A 20,000-nucleotide genomic window follows, 5' to 3' on the forward strand; every position below is an offset into this window, starting at 1 on the left:
AGAGAGAGGACAGAGACAGACAGAGAAAGAGACAGAGACAGAGAGATAGGACATAGAGAGACAGAGAGAGGAGAGAGACAGAGACAGAGAGAGGAGAGACAGAGAAAGAGAGAGGGCAGAGAGAGAGACAGAGAGACAGCGAGAGGGCAGAGAGAGAGACAGAGACAGAGACAGAGGACAGAGAGAGACAGAGAGAGAGCAGAGAGACAGACAGAGAGAGAGCAGGGTGTGAAAGAGGGATAAAAGCGAGGAAACCAGAGTGAATCACAATGCGTATGATACATCCCAGGCTGTGTGTCTGTTCTCTACCTGTACAGTGTGAAGGGGAGGAGGTCTGGTATTTCCATTGAGTCGACATCAGGCTGCTTCTCTCTGTTCTCTCTCTCATACACGACTCTCCACTCCTCCTCCTTCCCATCCCTCTCTCTCACCACCTACAGGAGAACGCAATAGGTGATGATGCAACATCACTTAGAACATAACTTTGAATATCAGAACATCAGTTAGATCATCACTAAGAACATCAGTTAGAACATAACTTAGAACATCAGTTAGAACATCAGTTAGATCATCATTTAGAATATCACTTAGAACATCAGTTAGGTGAAGGTGAAGAATCAATCAGAATATAACATCACTTGGAACATTACTTAGAACATCAGAACATCAGTTAGAGCATCAGTTAGAACATAAGTTAGAACATAACTTAGAACATCAGTTAGAACATCAGTTAGAATATCACTTAGATCATCACTTAGAACATCAGTTAGTGCATCACTTAGAACATAACTTAGAACATCAGAACAACATTCACTATGATGTAAACATCTGGTTCTGTATCAGTATTCACTATGATGTAAACATCTGGTTCTGTAACAGTATTCACTATGATGTAAACATCTGGTTCTGTAACAGTATTCACTATGATGTAAACATCTGGTTCTGTAACAGTATTTACTATGATGTAAACATCTGGTTCTGTAACAGTATTCACTATGACGTAAACATCTGGTTCTGTATCAGTATTCACTATGACGTAAACATCTGGTTCTGTATCAGTATTCACTATGATGTAAACATCTGGTGCTGTAACAGTATTCACTATGATGTAAACATCTGGTTCTGTAACAGTATTCACTATGATGTAAACATCTGGTTCTGTAACAGTATTCACTATGATGTAAACATCTGGTTCTGTAACAGTATTCACTATGATGTAAACATCTGGTTCTGTAACAGTATTCACTATGATGTAAACATCTGGTTCTGTAACAGTATTCACTATGATGTAAACATCTGGTTCTGTAACAGTATTCACTATGATGTAAACATCTGGTTCTGTAACAGTATTCACTATGATGTAAACATCTGGTTCTGTAACAGTATTCACTATGATGTAAACATCTGGTTCTGTAACAGTATTCACTATGATGTAAACATCTGGTTCTGTAACAGTATTAACTATGATGTAAACATCTGGTTCTGTAACAGTATTCACTATGATGTAAACATCTGGTTCTGTAACAGTATTCACTATGATGTAAACATCTGGTCCTGTAACAGTATTCACTATGATGTAAACATCTGGTTCTGTAACAGTATTCACTATGATGTAAACATCGGGTTCTGTAACAGTATTCACTATGATGTAAACATCTGGTTCTGTATCAGTATTCACTATGATGTAAACATCGGGTTCTATAACAGTATTCACTATGATGTAAACATCTGGTTCTGTATCAGTATTCACTATGATGTAAACATCGGGTCCTGTAACAGTATTCACTATGATGTAAACATCTGATTCTGTATCAGTATTCACTATGATGTAAACATCGGGTTCTGTAACAGTATTCACTATGATGTAAACATCTGGTTCTGTAACAGTATTCACTATGATGTAAACATCTGGTCCTGTAACAGTATTCACTATGATGTAAACATCTGATTCTGTATCAGTATTCACTATGATGTAAACATCTGGTTCTGTAACAGTATTCACTATGATGTAAACATCTGGTTCTGTAACAGTATTCACTATGATGTAAACATCTGGTTCTGTAACAGTATTCACTATGACGTAAACATCTGGTCCTGTAACAGTATTCACTATGATGTAAACATCTGGTTCTGTAACAGTATTCACTATGATGTAAACATCTGGTTCTGTAACAGTATTCACTATGATGTAAACATCTGGTTCTGTAACAGTATTCACTATGATGTAAACATCTGGTTCTGTAACAGTATTCACTATGATGTAAACATCTTGTTCTGTAACAGTATTCACTATGATGTAAACATCTGGTTCTGTAACAGTATTCACTATGATGTAAACATCTGGTTCTGTAACAGTATTCACTATGATGTAAACATCTGGTTCTGTATCAGTATTCACTATGATGTAAACATCGGGTCCTGTAACAGTATTCACTATGATGTAAACATCTGATTCTGTATCAGTATTCACTATGATGTAAACATCGGGTTCTGTAACAGTATTCACTATGATGTAAACATCTGGTTCTGTAACAGTATTCACTATGATGTAAACATCTGGTCCTGTAACAGTATTCACTATGATGTAAACATCTGATTCTGTATCAGTATTCACTATGATGTAAACATCTGGTTCTGTAACAGTATTCACTATGATGTAAACATCTGGTTCTGTAACAGTATTCACTATGATGTAAACATCTGGTTCTGTAACAGTATTCACTATGACGTAAACATCTGGTCCTGTAACAGTATTCACTATGATGTAAACATCTGGTTCTGTAACAGTATTCACTATGATGTAAACATCTGGTTCTGTAACAGTATTCACTATGATGTAAACATCTGGTTCTGTAACAGTATTCACTATGATGTAAACATCTGGTTCTGTAACAGTATTCACTATGATGTAAACATCTTGTTCTGTAACAGTATTCACTATGATGTAAACATCTGGTTCTGTAACAGTATTCACTATGATGTAAACATCTGGTTCTGTAACAGTATTCACTATGATGTAAACATCTGGTTCTGTAACAGTATTCACTATGATGTAAACATCTGGTTCTGTAACAGTATTCACTATGATGTAAACATCTGGTTCTGTAACAGTATTCACTATGATGTAAACATCTGGTTCTGTAACAGTATTCACTATGATGTAAACATCTGGTTCTGTAACAGTATTCACTATGATGTAAACATCTGGTTCTGTAACAGTATTCACTATGATGTAAACATCTGGTTCTGTAACAGTATTCACTATGATGTAAACATCTGGTTCTGTATCAGTATTCACTATGATGTAAACATCTGGTTCTGTATCAGTATTCACTATGATGTAAACATCTGGTTCTGTATCAGTATTCACTATGATGTAAACATCTGGTTCTGTAACAGTATTCACTATGATGTAAACATCTGGTTCTGTAACAGTATTCACTATGATGTAAACATCTGGTTCTGTAACAGTATTCACTATGCTGTAAACATCTGGTTCTGTAACAGTATTCACTATGACGTAAACATCTGGTTCTGTAACAGTATTCACTATGATGTAAACATCTGGTTCTGTAACAGTATTCACTATGATGTAAACATCTGGTTCTGTAACAGTATTCACTATGACGTGAACATCTGGTTCTGTAACAGTATTCACTATGACGTAAACATCTGGTTCTGTAACAGTATTCACTATGATGTAAACATCTGGTTCTGTAACAGTATTCACTATGATGTAAACATCTGGTGCTGTAACAGTATTCACTATGATGTAAACATCTGGTTCTGTAACAGTATTCACTATGATGTAAACATCTGGTTCTGTAACAGTATTCACTATGATGTAAACATCTGGTTCTGTAGCAGTATTCACTATGATGTAAACATCTGGTTCTGTAACAGTATTCACTATGATGTAAACATCTGGTTCTGTAACAGTATTCACTATGATGTAAACATCTGGTTCTGTAGCAGTATTCACTATGATGTAAACATCTGGTTCTGTAACAGTATTCACTATGATGTAAACATCTGGTTCTGTAACAGTATTCACTATGATGTAAACATCTGGTTCTGTAACAGTATTCACTATGATGTAAACATCTGGTTCTGTAACAGTATTCACTATGATGTAAACATCTGGTTCTGTAACAGTATTTACTATGATGTAAACATCTGGTTCTGTAGCAGCTCTCCTTCTCTGAGACTCGTTGGGCCCTGGATACTCCTTGTATATGCGGGTCCAGGGATGACCTACTGATATCAGCTTTGTAGCTGACTGTGAAATTACTGCTTTGGATTTAGTTAAATGTTCAAACTGTGTAGCTGGATAGTAGCTTCGAAACTACAGTGAAATCCTGACCTGTCCTTCTACGATCCATTTGGAGATGACCGTCTTCCCATCGCTGCCGGGACGGAACCTTAGTGTGGCGGAGCGAGGGCTGATGTTGGAGATGACCAGGTTAGAAGGCACACCAGGAAGCTCTGAGACAAAGACACAACACCAGGTTAGAGGACACACCAGGAAGCTCTGAGACAAAGACACAACACCAGGTTAGAGGACACACCAGGAAGCTCTGAGACAAAGACACAACACCAGGTTAGAGGACACACCAGGAAGCTCTGAGACAAAGACACAACACCAGGTTAGAGGACACACCAGGAAGCTCTGAGACACAGACAACAACAGGTTAGAGGACACACCAGGAAGCTCTGAGACACAGACAAAGTATACGATTCGAAAAATAAAAATAAAATATATATTTATAAATTAATATACATATATTTATATATAAATAAATGGTGGGACCAACAGCAATAATACTAGTAGTAGTGGACATGGGATTACCATTAACAACAACTACAACAACAATATTAATCAGAACAACAATACATTAAAGCAATGGTAGTGGACCAGTGTCAACATGACTGAGAAGACACTCTCTGTCTGTCTCTCTGTCTCTGTCTCTGTCTCTGTCTCTGTCTCTCTCTCTGTCTCTCTCTCTCTCTCTCTCTCTCTCTCTCTCTCTCTCTCTCTCTCTCTCTCTCTGCCTCTATTCTGTTTCTCTTAGTTTCTCTCTCTCTCTGTTTCCCTCAATGACTTAGCTATTAGTGGTTAATAAGGGGTAATAAGGATGTAGCTATTAGTGGTTAATAAGGGCTAATAATGACGTAGCTATTAGTGGTTAATAAGGGCTAATAAGGACGTAGCTATTAGTGGTTAATAAGGGCTAATAATGACGTAGCTATTAGTGGTTAATAAGGGCTAATAATGACGTAGCTATTAGTGGTTAATAAGGGCTAATAATGACGTAGCTATTAGTGGTTAATAAGGGCTAATAATGACGTAGCTATTAGTGGTTAATAAGGGCTAATAATGACGTAGCTATTAGTGGTTAATAAGGGCTAATAATGACGTAGCTATTAGTGGTTAATAAGGGCTAATAATGACGTAGCTATTAGTGGTTAATAAGGGCTAATAATGACGTAGCTATTAGTGGTTAATAAGGGCTAATAATGACGTAGCTATTAGTGGTTAATAAGGGCTAATAATGACGTAGCTATTAGTGGTTAATAAGGGCTAATAATGACGTAGCTATGTCTGGGTAATAATGACTTATCTATTATCTGTTAATAAGGGGTAATAATGACTTATCTATTATCTGTTAATAAGGGCTAATAATGACTTATCTATTATCTGTTAATAAGGGCTAATAATGACTTATCTATTATCTGTTAATAAGGGCTAATAATGACTTATCTATTATCTGTTAATAAGGGGTAATAATGACTTATCTATTATCTGTTAATAAGGGCTAATAATGACTGCATCTTGGCCTTTGTCCAATGTCTTCCTCTCTCTCGCACAGACACACAGACACACAGACACACAGACACACAGACTGTTTGTCTAAGCTGTTCTACATGATTGTGACTCCAGTGTGTGTGTGTGTGTGTGTGTGTGTCTGTGTGTGTGTGTCTGTGTGTGTGTGTGTGTGTCTGTGTGTGTGTGTCTGTGTGTTTTGAATCATGGCCGTTGCAGTAACAGCCACTTATCAGCGGAGGTGAAGATAATCTTCTGAGCTCCTCACTCTCTTTCTGTGAGGCTGTGGACGTCTCATATATATGATGGAATGTGATGATGATGAAGATGTGTTGTCTGACCTGGTGGAACTCCAGAGGAGATGGTGGAGGTGGTGGCCACGCCTCTTCCTGGCGCTGTCATGGCGGCGACCTCCAGGGCGTATGATGTCATAGAGGTCAAGCCGGTGACCTTGTATTGCAGGGTAGAGTTAGAGAGAGCTCGCTCCTCACAGGACGCATTGACCTTCGACCCTGACCCTGACCCCGATCCTGACCCAGAAACACACCACAATATCACATAACCTAGAGAGAGAGAGAGAGAGAGAAAGACAGATGGAGATGGAGATAGAGAGAGAGAGAGAGAGAGAGAGAGAGACAGGGAGAGAGAGAGAGAGAGAGAGAGAGAGACAGGGAGAGAGAGACAGAGAGAGAGAGACAGAGAGAGAGAGACAGAGAGAGAGACAGGGAGAGAGAGAGACAGAGAGAGAGAGAGATGGAGATGGAGAGAGAGAGACAGAGAGAGAGAGAGAGAGAGAGAGAGAGAGACAGGGAGAGAGAGAGACAGAGAGAGAGAGAGAGATGGAGATGGAGAGAGAGATTATTGTTAATTATCTATTTCACTTGCTTTGGCAATGTAGTCATATGTTCCCCACGCCAATAAAGCCCTTTAATTTAATTGAGAGCGAGAATTAGGCCGATACCCACTAATTATCAATTCTGCAGAGAAGAATTGGCCAAGAGTCCTGGGTGGTCCTGGGGCTCTGTTCACAAACACAAACAGACGTCACAGAGCCCCAAGAGCCCCAGGACAGCAGCACAATTAGACCAAATCAATGGAAAACAAAAAGATAATTACTTGACACATTGGCTCTCAAGAGAAGACTATGTGCACACCGCAAAATGAGGTGGAAACTGAGCTGCACTTCCTAACTTCCTGCCAAATGTATGACTATATTAGAGACACATATTTCACTCAGATTACACAGACACACAAAACATTTGAAAACAAACCCGATTTTGATAAACCCACATTTCTATTGGTTGACCCGTTGTCACAAGAAAAGGTCAACCAGTGAAGAACAAACACCATTGTAAATACAACCCATATTTATGTTTATTTATTTTCCCTTTTGTACTTTAACTATCTGCACATCATTACAACACTGTATATAGACATAATACGACATTTTAAATGTCTTTATTATTGTGGAACTTCTGTGAGTGTAATGTTTACTGTTCATTTTTATTGTTTATTTCACTTTTGTTTATTATCCACTTGTTTACTGTTACAAATGTGTTGTTGTTTATTTAACTTTTGTTTATCTACTTCACTTGCTTTGGCAACGTAAACATATGTTTCCCATGTGAATAAGCCTTAACTTGAATTGAATTGGGAGAGAGATGGACAGATGGAGAAGTTACACACACCCACTAACCTTTTCACAACAAATAGATCTACTCACATCCACACACTCATTCATCACACCATACCTATACCTGTGTGTGTGTGTGTGTGTGTGTGTGTGTGTGTGTGTGTGTGTGTGTGTGTGTGTGTGTGTGTGTGTGTGTGTGTGTGTGTGTGTGTGCGCGTGTGCGTGTGCGTGTGCGTGTGTTGTCATATGTGTGTAATCGTGTGTGTGTGTTAGATCTCGAAAGTGTGTGTGTGTGTGTGTGCGTTAGATCCTAGAAAGAGTGTGTGTGCGTGTGTGTGTGTGTGTGTGTGTGTGTGAAGTGAAGCAGCAGGGCTGTCCTCATAACAACAGATGAAACATCACTACTTCACTGAGAGAGGACAGAGTAGACTTGGTGTCACTAGATATTGTTCTAGACCCAACTACTTTGGTGTTCTAGTTCTAGAGCTACGTTCTTTAATGTTGTTGTTCTAGAGCTATGTACCTTAGTGTTGTAGTTCTAGAGCCAACTACTTTAGTTTTCTAGTTTTAGAGCTAAGTTCTTTAATGTTGTAGTTCTAGAGCTATGTACTTTAGTGTTGTAGTTCTAGAGATATGTACTTTAGTGTTGTAGTTCTAGAACTATGTACTTAGTGTGGTAGTTCTAGAGCTAACTGCTTTACTGTTCTAGTTCTAGAGCTATGTACCTAGTGTTCCAGTGTTGTTATTCATTCATCTGTGTTGCAGCTCTCGTGTTGCGGTTCAGCAAATATAAGTTGTGGTTTCTTTTTCCCTGTTTCCTGGGAAACACTAATGCTGTTTGTTGACTATTAGCAGGACAGTAAACAACTTCTGGCATTTCTGGAAAGCTCCATTTCTACCCCTGTCAAGGAAACCACTGTTATCTACCCCCCCCCCCCCCTACACAGTTATAATGGGGAGAAACCAGAGTAAATTAAATTTCTCTAACAGGAAACCACTGTTATCTACCCCCCCCCCCTACACAGTTATAATGGGGAGAAACCAGAGTAAATTAAATTCCTCTAACAGGAAGCCACTGTTATCTACCCCCCTACACAGTTATAATGGGGAGGAAATCAGAGTAAATTAAATTCCTCTAACAGGAAGCCACTGTTATCTACCCCCCCCCCCCCCTACACAGTTATAATGGGGAGAAACCAGAGTAAATTAAATTCCTCTAACAGGAAGCCACTGTTATCTACCCCCCCTACACAGTTATAATGGGGAGAAACCAGAGCTGTAAATGGTTGAACCTGTAGCCAAGGCTTTATATCCTGTATGGTTCATTATGTCTGGTATTGGTTAATATCTGACACAATATCAATGTTTCCAGACAAGGTGATGAGGGGACAGTAGGACTAGATGGACAAGACTATCTGAACATGATGGAAGTTAGAGGTCTGGTATAAGTTAGAGGTCTGGTATAAGTTAGAGGTCTGATATAAGTTAGAGGTCTGATATAAGTTAGAGGTCTGGTATAAGTTAGAGGTCTGGTATAAGTTAGAGGTCTGGTATAAGTTAGAGGTCTGGTATAAGTTAGAGGTCTGGTATAAGTTAGAGGTCTTATATAAGTTAGAGGTCTGATATAAGTTAGAGGTCTGGTATAAGTTAGAGGTCTGGTATAAGTTAGAGGTCTGGTATAAGTTAGAGGTCTGGTATAAGTTAGAGGTCTGGTATAAGTTAGAGGTCTGGTATAAGTTAGAGGTCTGATGGAAGTTAGAGGTCTGATATAAGTTAGAGGTCTGATATAAGTTAGAGGTCTGGTATAAGTTAGAGGTCTGATATAAGTTAGAGGTCTGATATAAACTAGAGGTCTGGTATAAGTTAGAGGTCTGGTATAAGTTAGAGGTCTGATATAAGTTAGAGGTCTGGTATAAGTTAGAGGTCTGGTATAAGTTAGAGGTCTGGTATAAGTTAGAGGTCTGATATAAGTTAGAGGTCTGATATAAGTTAGAGGTCTAATATAAGTTAGAGGTCTGGTATAAACTAGAGGTCTGATATAAGTTAGAGGTCTGATATAAGTTAGAGGTCTGGTATAAGTTAGAGGTCTGGTATAAGTTAGAGGTCTGATATAAGTTAGAGGTCTGGTATAAGTTAGAGGTCTGGTATAAGTTAGAGGTCTGGTATAAACTAGAGGTCTGATATAAGTTAGAGGTCTGATATAAGTTAGAGGTCTGGTATAAGTTAGAGGTCTGATATAAGTTAGAGGTCTGATATAAGTTAGAGGTCTGGTATAAGTTAGAGGTCTGATATAAGTTAGAGGTCTGATATAAGTTAGAGGTCTGGTATAAGTTAGAGGTCTGATATAAGTTAGAGGTCTGGTATAAGTTAGAGGTCTGATATAAGTTAGAGGTCTGATATAAGTTAGAGGTCTGATATAAGTTAGAGGTCTGGTATAAGTTAGAGGTCTGATATAAGTTAGAGGTCTGATATAAGTTAGAGGTCTGGTATAAGTTAGAGGTCTGATATAAGTTAGAGGTCTGATATAAACTAGAGGTCTGGTATAAGTTAGAGGTCTGGTATAAGTTAGAGGTCTGGTATAAGTTAGAGGTCTGGTATAAGTTAGAGGTCTGATATAAGTTAGAGGTCTGGTATAAGTTAGAGGTCTGATATAAGTTAGAGGTCTGATATAAGTTAGAGGTCTGGTATAAGTTAGAGGTCTGGTATAAACTAGAGGTCTGATATAAGTTAGAGGTCTGATATAAGTTAGAGGTCTGGTATAAGTTAGAGGTCTGATATAAGTTAGAGGTCTGATATAAGTTAGAGGTCTGGTATAAACTAGAGGTCTGGTATAAGTTAGAGGTCTGATATAAGTTAGAGGTCTGGTATAAGTTAGAGGTCTGGTATAAGTTAGAGGTCTGGTATAAACTAGAGGTCTGATATAAGTTAGAGGTCTGATATAAGTTAGAGGTCTGGTATAAGTTAGAGGTCTGATATAAGTTAGAGGTCTGATATAAGTTAGAGGTCTGGTATAAGTTAGAGGTCTGATATAAGTTAGAGGTCTGATATAAGTTAGAGGTCTGATATAAGTTAGAGGTCTGGTATAAGTTAGAGGTCTGATATAAGTTAGAGGTCTGATATAAGTTAGAGGTCTGGTATAAGTTAGAGGTCTGATATAAGTTAGAGGTCTGGTATAAGTTAGAGGTCTGATATAAGTTAGAGGTCTGGTATAAGTTAGAGGTCTGATATAAGTTAGAGGTCTGATATAAACTAGAGGTCTGGTATAAGTTAGAGGTCTGGTATAAGTTAGAGGTCTGATATAAGTTAGAGGTCTGGTATAAGTTAGAGGTCTGGTATAAACTAGAGGTCTGATATAAGTTAGAGGTCTGATATAAGTTAGAGGTCTGGTATAAGTTAGAGGTCTGATATAAGTTAGAGGTCTGATATAAGTTAGAGGTCTGGTATAAACTAGAGGTCTGGTATAAGTTAGAGGTCTGATATAAGTTAGAGGTCTGGTATAAGTTAGAGGTCTGGTATAAGTTAGAGGTCTGGTATAAACTAGAGGTCTGATATAAGTTAGAGGTCTGATATAAGTTAGAGGTCTGGTATAAGTTAGAGGTCTGATATAAGTTAGAGGTCTGATATAAGTTAGAGGTCTGGTATAAGTTAGAGGTCTGATATAAGTTAGAGGTCTGATATAAGTTAGAGGTCTGATATAAGTTAGAGGTCTGGTATAAGTTAGAGGTCTGATATAAGTTAGAGGTCTGATATAAGTTAGAGGTCTGGTATAAGTTAGAGGTCTGGTATAAGTTAGAGGTCTGGTATAAGTTAGAGGTCTGATATAAGTTAGAGGTCTGGTATAAGTTAGAGGTCTGGTATAAACTAGAGGTCTGGTATAAGTTAGAGGTCTGATATAAGTTAGAGGTCTGGTATAAGTTAGAGGTCTGGTATAAGTTAGAGGTCTGATATAAGTTAGAGGTCTGGTATAAGTTAGAGGTCTGGTATAAGTTAGAGGTCTGGTATAAGTTAGAGGTCTGATATAAGTTAGAGGTCTGATATAAGTTAGAGGTCTGATATAAGTTAGAGGTCTGGTATAAGTTAGAGGTCTGGTATAAGTTAGAGGTCTGATTCTGGTATAAGTTAGAGGTCTGATATAAGTTAGAGGTCTGATATAAGTTAGAGGTCTGGTATAAGTTAGAGGTCTGATATAAGTTAGAGGTCTTATATAAGTTAGAGGTCTGATATAAGTTAGAGGTCTGGTATAAGTTAGAGGTCTGATATAAGTTAGAGGTCTGATATAAGTTAGAGGTCTGATATAAGTTAGAGGTCTGATATAAGTTAGAGGTCTGGTATAAGTTAGAGGTCTGGTATAAGTTAGAGGTCTGGTATAAGTTAGAGGTCTGGTATAAGTTAGAGGTCTGGTATAAACTAGAGGTCTGATATAAGTTAGAGGTCTGGTATAAGTTAGAGGTCTGATTCTGGTATAAGTTAGAGGTCTGATATAAGTTAGAGGTCTGATATAAGTTAGAGGTCTGGTATAAGTTAGAGGTCTGATATAAGTTAGAGGTCTGGTATAAGTTAGAGGTCTGGTATAAGTTAGAGGTCTGATTCTGGTATAAGTTAGAGGTCTGATATAAGTTAGAGGTCTGATATAAGTTAGAGGTCTGATATAAGTTAGAGGTCTGATATAAGTTAGAGGTCTGGTATAAGTTAGAGGTCTGATATAAGTTAGAGGTCTGATATAAGTTAGAGGTCTGATATAAGTTAGAGGTCTGGTATAAGTTAGAGGTCTGGTATAAGTTAGAGGTCTGATATAAGTTAGAGGTCTGGTATAAGTTAGAGGTCTGGTATAAGTTAGAGGTCTGATATAAGTTAGAGGTCTGATATAAGTTAGAGGTCTGGTATAAGTTAGAGGTCTGGTATAAGTTAGAGGTCTGATATAAGTTAGAGGTCTGGTATAAGTTAGAGGTCTGATATAAGTTAGAGGTCTGATATAAGTTAGAGGTCTGATATAAGTTAGAGGTCTGGTATAAGTTAGAGGTCTGATATAAGTTAGAGGTCTGATATAAGTTAGAGGTCTGATATAAGTTAGAGGTCTGGTATAAGTTAGAGGTCTGATATAAGTTAGAGGTCTGGTATAAGTCAGGGGTCTGATATAAGTTAGAGGTCTGGTATAAGTTAGAGGTCTGATATAAGTTAGAGGTCTGGTATAAGTTAGAGGTCTGGTATAAGTTAGAGGTCTGGTATAAGTTAGAGGTCTGGTATAAGTTAGAGGTCTGGTATAAGTTAGAGGTCTGGTATAAGTTAGAGGTCTGATATAAGTTAGAGGTCTGATATAAGTTAGAGGTCTGGTATAAGTTAGAGGTCTGGTATAAGTTAGAGGTCTGATATAAGTTAGAGGTCTGGTATAAGTTAGAGGTCTGATATAAGTTAGAGGTCTGGTATAAGTTAGAGGTCTGATATAAGTTAGAGGTCTGATATAAGTTAGAGGTCTGATATAAGTTAGAGGTCTGGTATAAGTTAGAGGTCTGATATAAGTTAGAGGTCTGGTATAAGTTAGAGGTCTGGTATAAGTTAGAGGTCTGATATAAGTTAGAGGTCTGATATACGTTAGAGGTCTGATATAAGTTAGAGGTCTGATATAAGTTAGAGGTCTGGTATAAGTTAGAGGTCTGATATAAGTTAGAGGTCTGGTATAAGTTAGAGGTCTGGTATAAGTTAGAGGTCTGATATAAGTTAGAGGTCTGATATACGTTAGAGGTCTGATATAAGTTAGAGGTCTGGTATAAGTTAGAGGTCTGGTATAAGTTAGAGGTCTGGTATAAGTTAGAGGTCTGATATAAGTTAGAGGTCTGGTATAAGTTAGAGGTCTGATATAAGTTAGAGGTCTGATATAAGTTAGAGGTCTGGTATAAGTTAGAGGTCTGATATAAGTTAGAGGTCTGATATAAGTTAGAGGTCTGATATAAGTTAGAGGTCTGATATAAGTTAGAGGTCTGATATAAGTTAGAGGTCTGGTATAAGTTAGAGGTCTGGTATAAGTTAGAGGTCTTATATAAGTTAGAGGTCTGATATAAGTTAGAGGTCTGATATAAGTTAGAGGTCTGGTATAAGTTAGAGGTCTGATATAAGTTAGAGGTCTGATGGTCTGGTATAAGTTAGAGGTCTGATATAAGTTAGAGGTCTGGTATAAGTTAGAGGTCTGGTATAAGTTAGAGGTCTGATATAAGTTAGAGGTCTGATATAAGTTAGAGGTCTGATATAAGTTAGAGGTCTGATGGTCTGGTATAAGTTAGAGGTCTGATATAAGTTAGAGGTCTGGTATAAGTTAGAGGTCTGATATAAGTTAGAGGTCTGGTATAAGTTAGAGGTCTGATATAAGTTAGAGGTCTGATGGTCTGGTATAAGTTAGAGGTCTGATATAAGTTAGAGGTCTGGTATAAGTTAGAGGTCTGGTATAAGTTAGAGGTCTGATATAAGTTAGAGGTCTGATATAAGTTAGAGGTCTTATATAAGTTAGAGGTCTGATATAAGTTAGAGGTCTGGTATAAGTTAGAGGTCTGGTATAAGTTAGAGGTCTGATATAAATTAGAGGTCTGATATAAGTTAGAGGTCTGATATAAGTTAGAGGTCTGATGGTCTGGTATAAGTTAGAGGTCTGATATAAGTTAGAGGTCTGATATAAGTTAGAGGTCTGATATAAGTTAGAGGTCTGATATAAGTTAGAGGTCTGATAGAAGTTAGAGGTCTGATATAAGTTAGAGACAATATTTTGGAGCCTTCTGCCTTTTCATTATTCACAAGTCACATACCGGCATTTCACTTGTTCAAGTAGTCTATCCAGCCCCCTTTTCAAAGAGCGCCCTTTGTCCAACTACCAAAGACAGGCTCGTCCAATTACAGGCTCGTCCAACTACCAAAGACAGGCTCGTCCAATTACAGGCTCGTCCAACTACCAAAGACAGGCTCCTCCAACTACCAAAGACAGGCTCGTCCAATTACCAAAGACAGACTCGTCCAACTACCAAAGACAGACTCATCCAACTACCAAAGACAGGCTCGTCCAATTACCAAAGACAGGCTCGTCCAACTACCAAAGACAGGCTCGTCCAATTACCAAAGACAGACTCGTCCAATTACCAAAGACAGGCTCGTCCAATTACCAAAGACAGGCTCGTCCAACTACCAAAGACAGGCTCGTCCAATTACCAAAGACAGGTTCGTCCAATTACCAAAGACAGGCTCGTCCAACTACCAAAGACAGGCTCGTCCAATTACCAAAGACAGGCTCGTCCAATTACCAAAGACAGGCTCGTCCAATTACCAAAGACAGGTTCCTCCAACTACCAAAGACAGGCTCGTCCAACTACCAAAGACAGGCTCGTCCAACTACCAAAGACAGGCTCGTCCAATTACCAAAGACAGGCTCATCCAACTACCCAAGCCAGGCTCGTCCAATTACCAAAGACAAGCTCGTCCAACTACCAAAGACAGGCTCGTCCAACTACCAAAGACAGGCTCGTCCAATTACCAAAGACAGGCTCGTCCAATTACCAAAGACAGGCTCGTCCAACTTCCAAAGACAGGCTCGTCCAACTACCAAAGACAGGCTCGTTCAACTACCAAAGACAGGCTCGTCCAACTACCAAAGACAGGCTCGTCCAATTACCAAAGACAGGCTCGTCCAACTACCAAAGACAGGCTCGTCCAACTACCAAAGACAGGCTCGTCCAACTACCAAAGACAGGCTCGTCCAACTACCAAAGATAGGCTCGTCCAACTACCAAAGACAGGCTCGACCAACTACCAAAGACAGGCTCGTCCAATTACCAAAGACAGGCTCGTCCAATTACCAAAGACAGGCTCATCCAATTACCAAAGACAGGCTCGTCCAATTACCAAAGACAGGCTTGTCCAACTACCAAAGACAGGCTCGTCCAAATACCAAAGACAGGCTCGTCCAAACTCAGTCCTTCTATAATGCCATATCAATGGAGGATTGTTTTGAGAACCTGCCTCACATAGGCAAAGCTACAACTGACAGGAGCCTAGTACGTTGTATAGACGTTGCATAGACGTTGTATAGACGTTGTATAGACATTGTATAGACGTTGTATAGATGTTGTATAGACATTGTATAGACGTTGTATAGATGTTGTATAGACGTTGTATAGATGTTGTATAGATGTTGCATAGACGTTGTATAGATGTTGTATAGACGTTGTATAGATGTTGTATAGACGTTGTATAGATGTTGTATAGACGTTGTATAGATGTTGTATAGACGTTGTATAGATGTTGTATAGATGTTGCATAGACGTTGTATAGATGTTGTATAGACGTTGTATAGACGTTGCATAGACGTTGTATAGACGTGGTATAGATGTTGCATAGACATTGCATAGACGTTGTATAGACGTTGTATAGATGTTGTATAGACGTTTGTATAGACGTTGTATAGACGTTGTATAGACGTTGCATAGATGTTATTCATAAACACATTTGGGCCTACATGAGCACACAGTGCCATGGAAAGAGAAAATACATTTAGTTCTAGAGTAGAGTTCTAATGTTGTAGTTCTAGAGCAGAGTTCTAGTGTTGTAGTTCTAGAGCAGAGTTCTAGTGTTGTAGTTCTAGAGTATAGTTCTAGTGTTGAAGTTCTAGAGTATAGTTCTAGTGTTGAAGTTCTAGAGTATAGTTCTAGTGTTGTAGTTCTAGAGCAGAGATCTAGTGTTGTAGTTCTAGAGCAGAGTTCTAGTGTTGTAGTTCTAGAGCAGAGTTCTAGTGTTGAAGTTCTAGAGCAGAGTTCTAGTGTTGTAGTTCTAGAGCAGAGTTCTAGTGTTGTAGTTCTAGAGCAGAGTTCTAGTGTTGAAGTTCTAGAGTATAGTTCTAGGGTTGTAGTTCTAGAACAGGGTTCTAGTGTTGTAGTTCTAGAGCAGGGTTCTAGAGTACCCCAGTGTTCCATCTCACCTGTGATGATGCCGTTCTTGTCTTTAGGCTCTGCCCAGCTCACCCTCAGAGACGTGTCCAGGATCTCAGTGAAGCTCAAGTGACCCACCGGACCTGGAGCTGTACACACACACGCACGCACGCACGCACGCACGCACGCACGCACGCACACACACACACACACACACACACACACACACACACACACACACACACACACACACACACACACACACACACACACACACACACACACACACACACACACACACACACAATCAATATCTATTGTTCATTAATTATACCCACCGTTAACCCTGATACACGCCCTACACCCAATCAACATTATTGTACAATACCCCCATCCCAGAGAGGGAGAGAGAAGGGGGGAGAGGGGTAGAGAGAAGGGGGAGAGAGGGAGAGAGAAGGGGGAGAGGGGGTAGAGAGAAGGGGGAGAGAGGGAGAGAGAAGGGGGGATAGAGGGAGAGAGAAGGGGGAGAGAGGGAGAGAGAGGGGGAGAGAGGGAGAGAGAAGGGGAGAGAGGGAGAGAGAAGGGGGAGAGAGGGAGAGAGAAGGGGAGAGAGGGAGAGAGAAGGGGGAGAGAGGGAGAGAGAAGGGGGGATAGAGGGAGAGAGAAGGGGGAGAGAGGGAGAGAGAAAGGGGAGAGAGGGAGAGAGAAGGGGGGATAGAGGGAGAGAGAAGGGGGAGAGAGGGAGAGAGAAGGGGGATAGAGGGAGAGAGAAGGGGAGAGAGGGAGAGAGAAGGGGGAGAGAGGGAGAGAGAGGGGAGAGAGGGAGAGAGAAGGGGGAGAGAGGGAGAGAGAAGGGGGGATAGAGGGAGAGAGAAGGGGGAGAGAGGGAGAGAGAAGAGGGGAGAGAGGGAGAGAGAAGGGGGGGGATAGAGAGAGAGAGAAGTGGGAGAGAGGGAGAGAGAAGGGGGGAGAGAGGGAGGGAGAAGGGGGGAGAGAGGGAGAGAGAAGGGGGAGAGAGTGAGAGAGAAGGGGGAGAGAGGGAGAGAGAAGGGAGGGATAGAGGGAGAGAGGGGGGGGAGAGGGAGAGAGAAGGGGGAGAGAGGGAGAGAAAAGAGGGGAGAGAGGGAGAGAGAAGGGGGGATAGATGGAGAGAGAAGGGGGAGAGAGGGAGAGAGAAGGGGGATAGAGGGAGAGAGAAGGGGGAGAGAGGGAGAGAGAAGGGGGAGAGAGGGAGAGAGAAGGGGGAGAGAGTGAGAGAGAAGGGGGAGAGAGGAGAGAGAAGGGGGAGAGAGGAGAGAGAGAAGGGGGAGAGAGGGAGAAGAGGGAGAGGGGGGAGAGAGGGAGAGAGAGAGGGGGGAGAGAGTGAGAGAGAAGGGGGAGAGAGGGAGAGAGAAGGGAGGGATAGAGGGAGAGAGAAGGGGGGAGAGAGGGAGAGAGAAGGGGGAGAGAGGGAGAGAAAAGAGGGAGAGAGGGAGAGAGAAGGGGGATAGATGGAGAGAGAAGGGGGAGAGAGGGAGAGAGAAGGGGGGGATAGAGGGAGGGAGAAGGGGGAGAGAGGGAGAGAGAAGGGGGGAGAGAGGATGAGACAAGGGGGGATAGAGGTAGAGAGAAGGGGGAGAGAGGGAGAGAGAAGGGGGGATAGAGGGAGAGAGAAGGGGGAAAGAGAGAGAGAGAAGGGGGGAGAGAGGGAGAGAGAAGGGGGGAGAGAGAACGGGGAGAGAGGGCGAGAGAAGAGTGTGTGTGTGTGTGTGTGTGTGTGTTTGTGCATACTGTCTTCGTGTGTCTGTAGCAGTATGGGAGGGCTCTTGGGTCCATCGCCGGGTGTGGTGAAGCAGAGGGTGGAGCCTAGATACCAGGTGAACTTCCTTAGTCCAACAACCAATCCGTTGAGGCGGGAACCGGGGTAGTCGGGGGTGATGGTCACTATGGTTACAGCCTCGGGGGAGTGCTCTGGCCAGACTAGCAACTGAATGAGAGAGAGGGAAAGATAGAGGGGTGAGGGGAGAGAGGAGAGAAAGAGGGGAGAGAGAGGGGAGGAGAGAGGGAGAGGGGAGAGAGGGGAAAAGAGAGAGGGGAGGAGAGAGATGGGAGGAGAGAGTGGTGAGAGAGGGGAGGAGAGGGGAGAGAGAGAGGAGGAGAGAGAGGGGAGGAGAGAGAGAGAGGGGATGAGAGAGAGAGGCGAGGATAGGGGAAAGAGAGGGGAGGAGAGAGAGAGGGAGGAGAGAGGGGAGGAGAGAGAGGGGGGGAGAGAGAGAGAGGAGGAGAGAGGGGAGGAGAGAGAGAGAGAGAGAGACAGAGAGAGGGGGAGAGAGAGAGAGAGAGGAGGAGAGAGGGGAGAGAGAGAGAGAGAGAGAGACAGAGAGAGAGAGAGAGAGAGAGAGAGAGAGAGAGAGAGAGAGAGACAGAGAGAGAGAGAGAGAGAGAGAGAGAGAGAGAGAGAGAGACAGAGACAGAGAGAGAGAGAGAGAGAGAGAGAGAGAGAGAGAGAGAGAGAGAGAGAGAGAGAGAGAGAGAGAGAGAGAGAGAGAGAGAGAGAGAGAGAGAGAGGGGAGGAGAGAGAGGGGGAGGAGAGAGGGGAGGAGAGAGAGGGGGGGAGAGAGAGAGGGGAGGAGAGAGAGGGGGGATGAGAGAGAGAGAGAGAGATGTTTCAGAGAAACATGAACACAAACATCCTGAACAATGTGGGCTAACCCTAACCCTAACCCTTACTGTTTCCTTACTGTTTCCTACCTTGTATCCTTGGTTGACTGACTGTTTCCTACCTTGTATCCCTGGTTGACTGGCTGTTTCCTACCTTGTATCCCTGGTTGATTGACTGTTTCCTACCTTGTATCCCTGGTTGATTGACTGTTTCCTACCTTGTATCCCTGGTTGACTGACTGTTTCCTACCTTGTATCCCTGGTTGATTGACTGTTTCCTACCTTGTATCCCTGGTTGATTGACTGTTTCCTACCTTGTATCCCTGGTTGATTGACTGTTTCCTACCTTGTATCCCTGGTTGACTGACTGTTTCCTACCTTGTATCCCTGGTTGACTGACTGTTTCCTACCTTGTATCCCTGGTTGACTGGCTGTTTCCTACCTTGTATCCCTGGTTGACTGACTGTTTCCTACCTTGTATCCCTGGTTGATTGACTGTTTCCTACCTTGTATCCCTGGTTGACTGACTGTTTCCTACCTTGTATCCCTGGTTGATTGACTGTTTCCTACCTTGTATCCCTGGTTGATTGACTGTTTCCTACCTTGTATCCCTGGTTGACTGACTGTTTCCTACCTTGTATCCCTGGTTGATTGACTGTTTCCTACCTTGTATCCCTGGTTGATTGACTGTTTCCTACCTTGTATCCCTGGTTGACTGACTGTTTCCTACCTTGTATCCCTGGTTGATTGACTGTTTCCTACCTTGTATCCCTGGTTGATTGACTGTTTCCTACCTTGTATCCCTGGTTGATTGACTGTTTCCTACCTTGTATCCCTGGTTGACTGACTGTTTCCTACCTTGTATCCCTGGTTGACTGACTGTTTCCTACCTTGTATCCCTGGTTGACTGACTGTTTCCTACCTTGTATCCCTGGTTGATTGACTGTTTCCTACCTTGTATCCCTGGTTGATTGACTGTTTCCTACCTTGTATCCCTGGTTGA

General features: G+C 41.4%; 2 protein-coding genes across 2 annotated transcripts in view; one reads left to right on the top strand and one right to left on the bottom strand.

Annotated features, from left to right (window-relative positions):
- Nucleotides 1-20,000, top strand: part of LOC135532479 (zinc finger protein 436-like) — a 781,678-nt gene that overhangs the window by 201,402 nt on the left and 560,276 nt on the right. The gene's annotated exons all lie outside the window — the stretch shown is intronic.
- Nucleotides 1-20,000, bottom strand: part of LOC135532795 (protein sidekick-1-like) — a 346,541-nt gene that overhangs the window by 88,866 nt on the left and 237,675 nt on the right. The window contains exons 19-23 of the mRNA XM_064960236.1: nt 18,128-18,323; nt 16,408-16,506; nt 6,166-6,387; nt 4,364-4,485; nt 310-434 (exon numbers count right to left, since the gene is read on the bottom strand). Of these exons, the coding sequence (XP_064816308.1) occupies nt 310-434; nt 4,364-4,485; nt 6,166-6,387; nt 16,408-16,506; nt 18,128-18,323 (764 nt within the window). The remainder of the gene's footprint in view (nt 1-309; nt 435-4,363; nt 4,486-6,165; nt 6,388-16,407; nt 16,507-18,127; nt 18,324-20,000) is intronic.

Source organism: Oncorhynchus masou, chromosome 5 (assembly GCF_036934945.1).
Source record: "Oncorhynchus masou masou isolate Uvic2021 chromosome 5, UVic_Omas_1.1, whole genome shotgun sequence".
Lineage (NCBI taxonomy): Eukaryota > Metazoa > Chordata > Actinopteri > Salmoniformes > Salmonidae > Oncorhynchus > Oncorhynchus masou.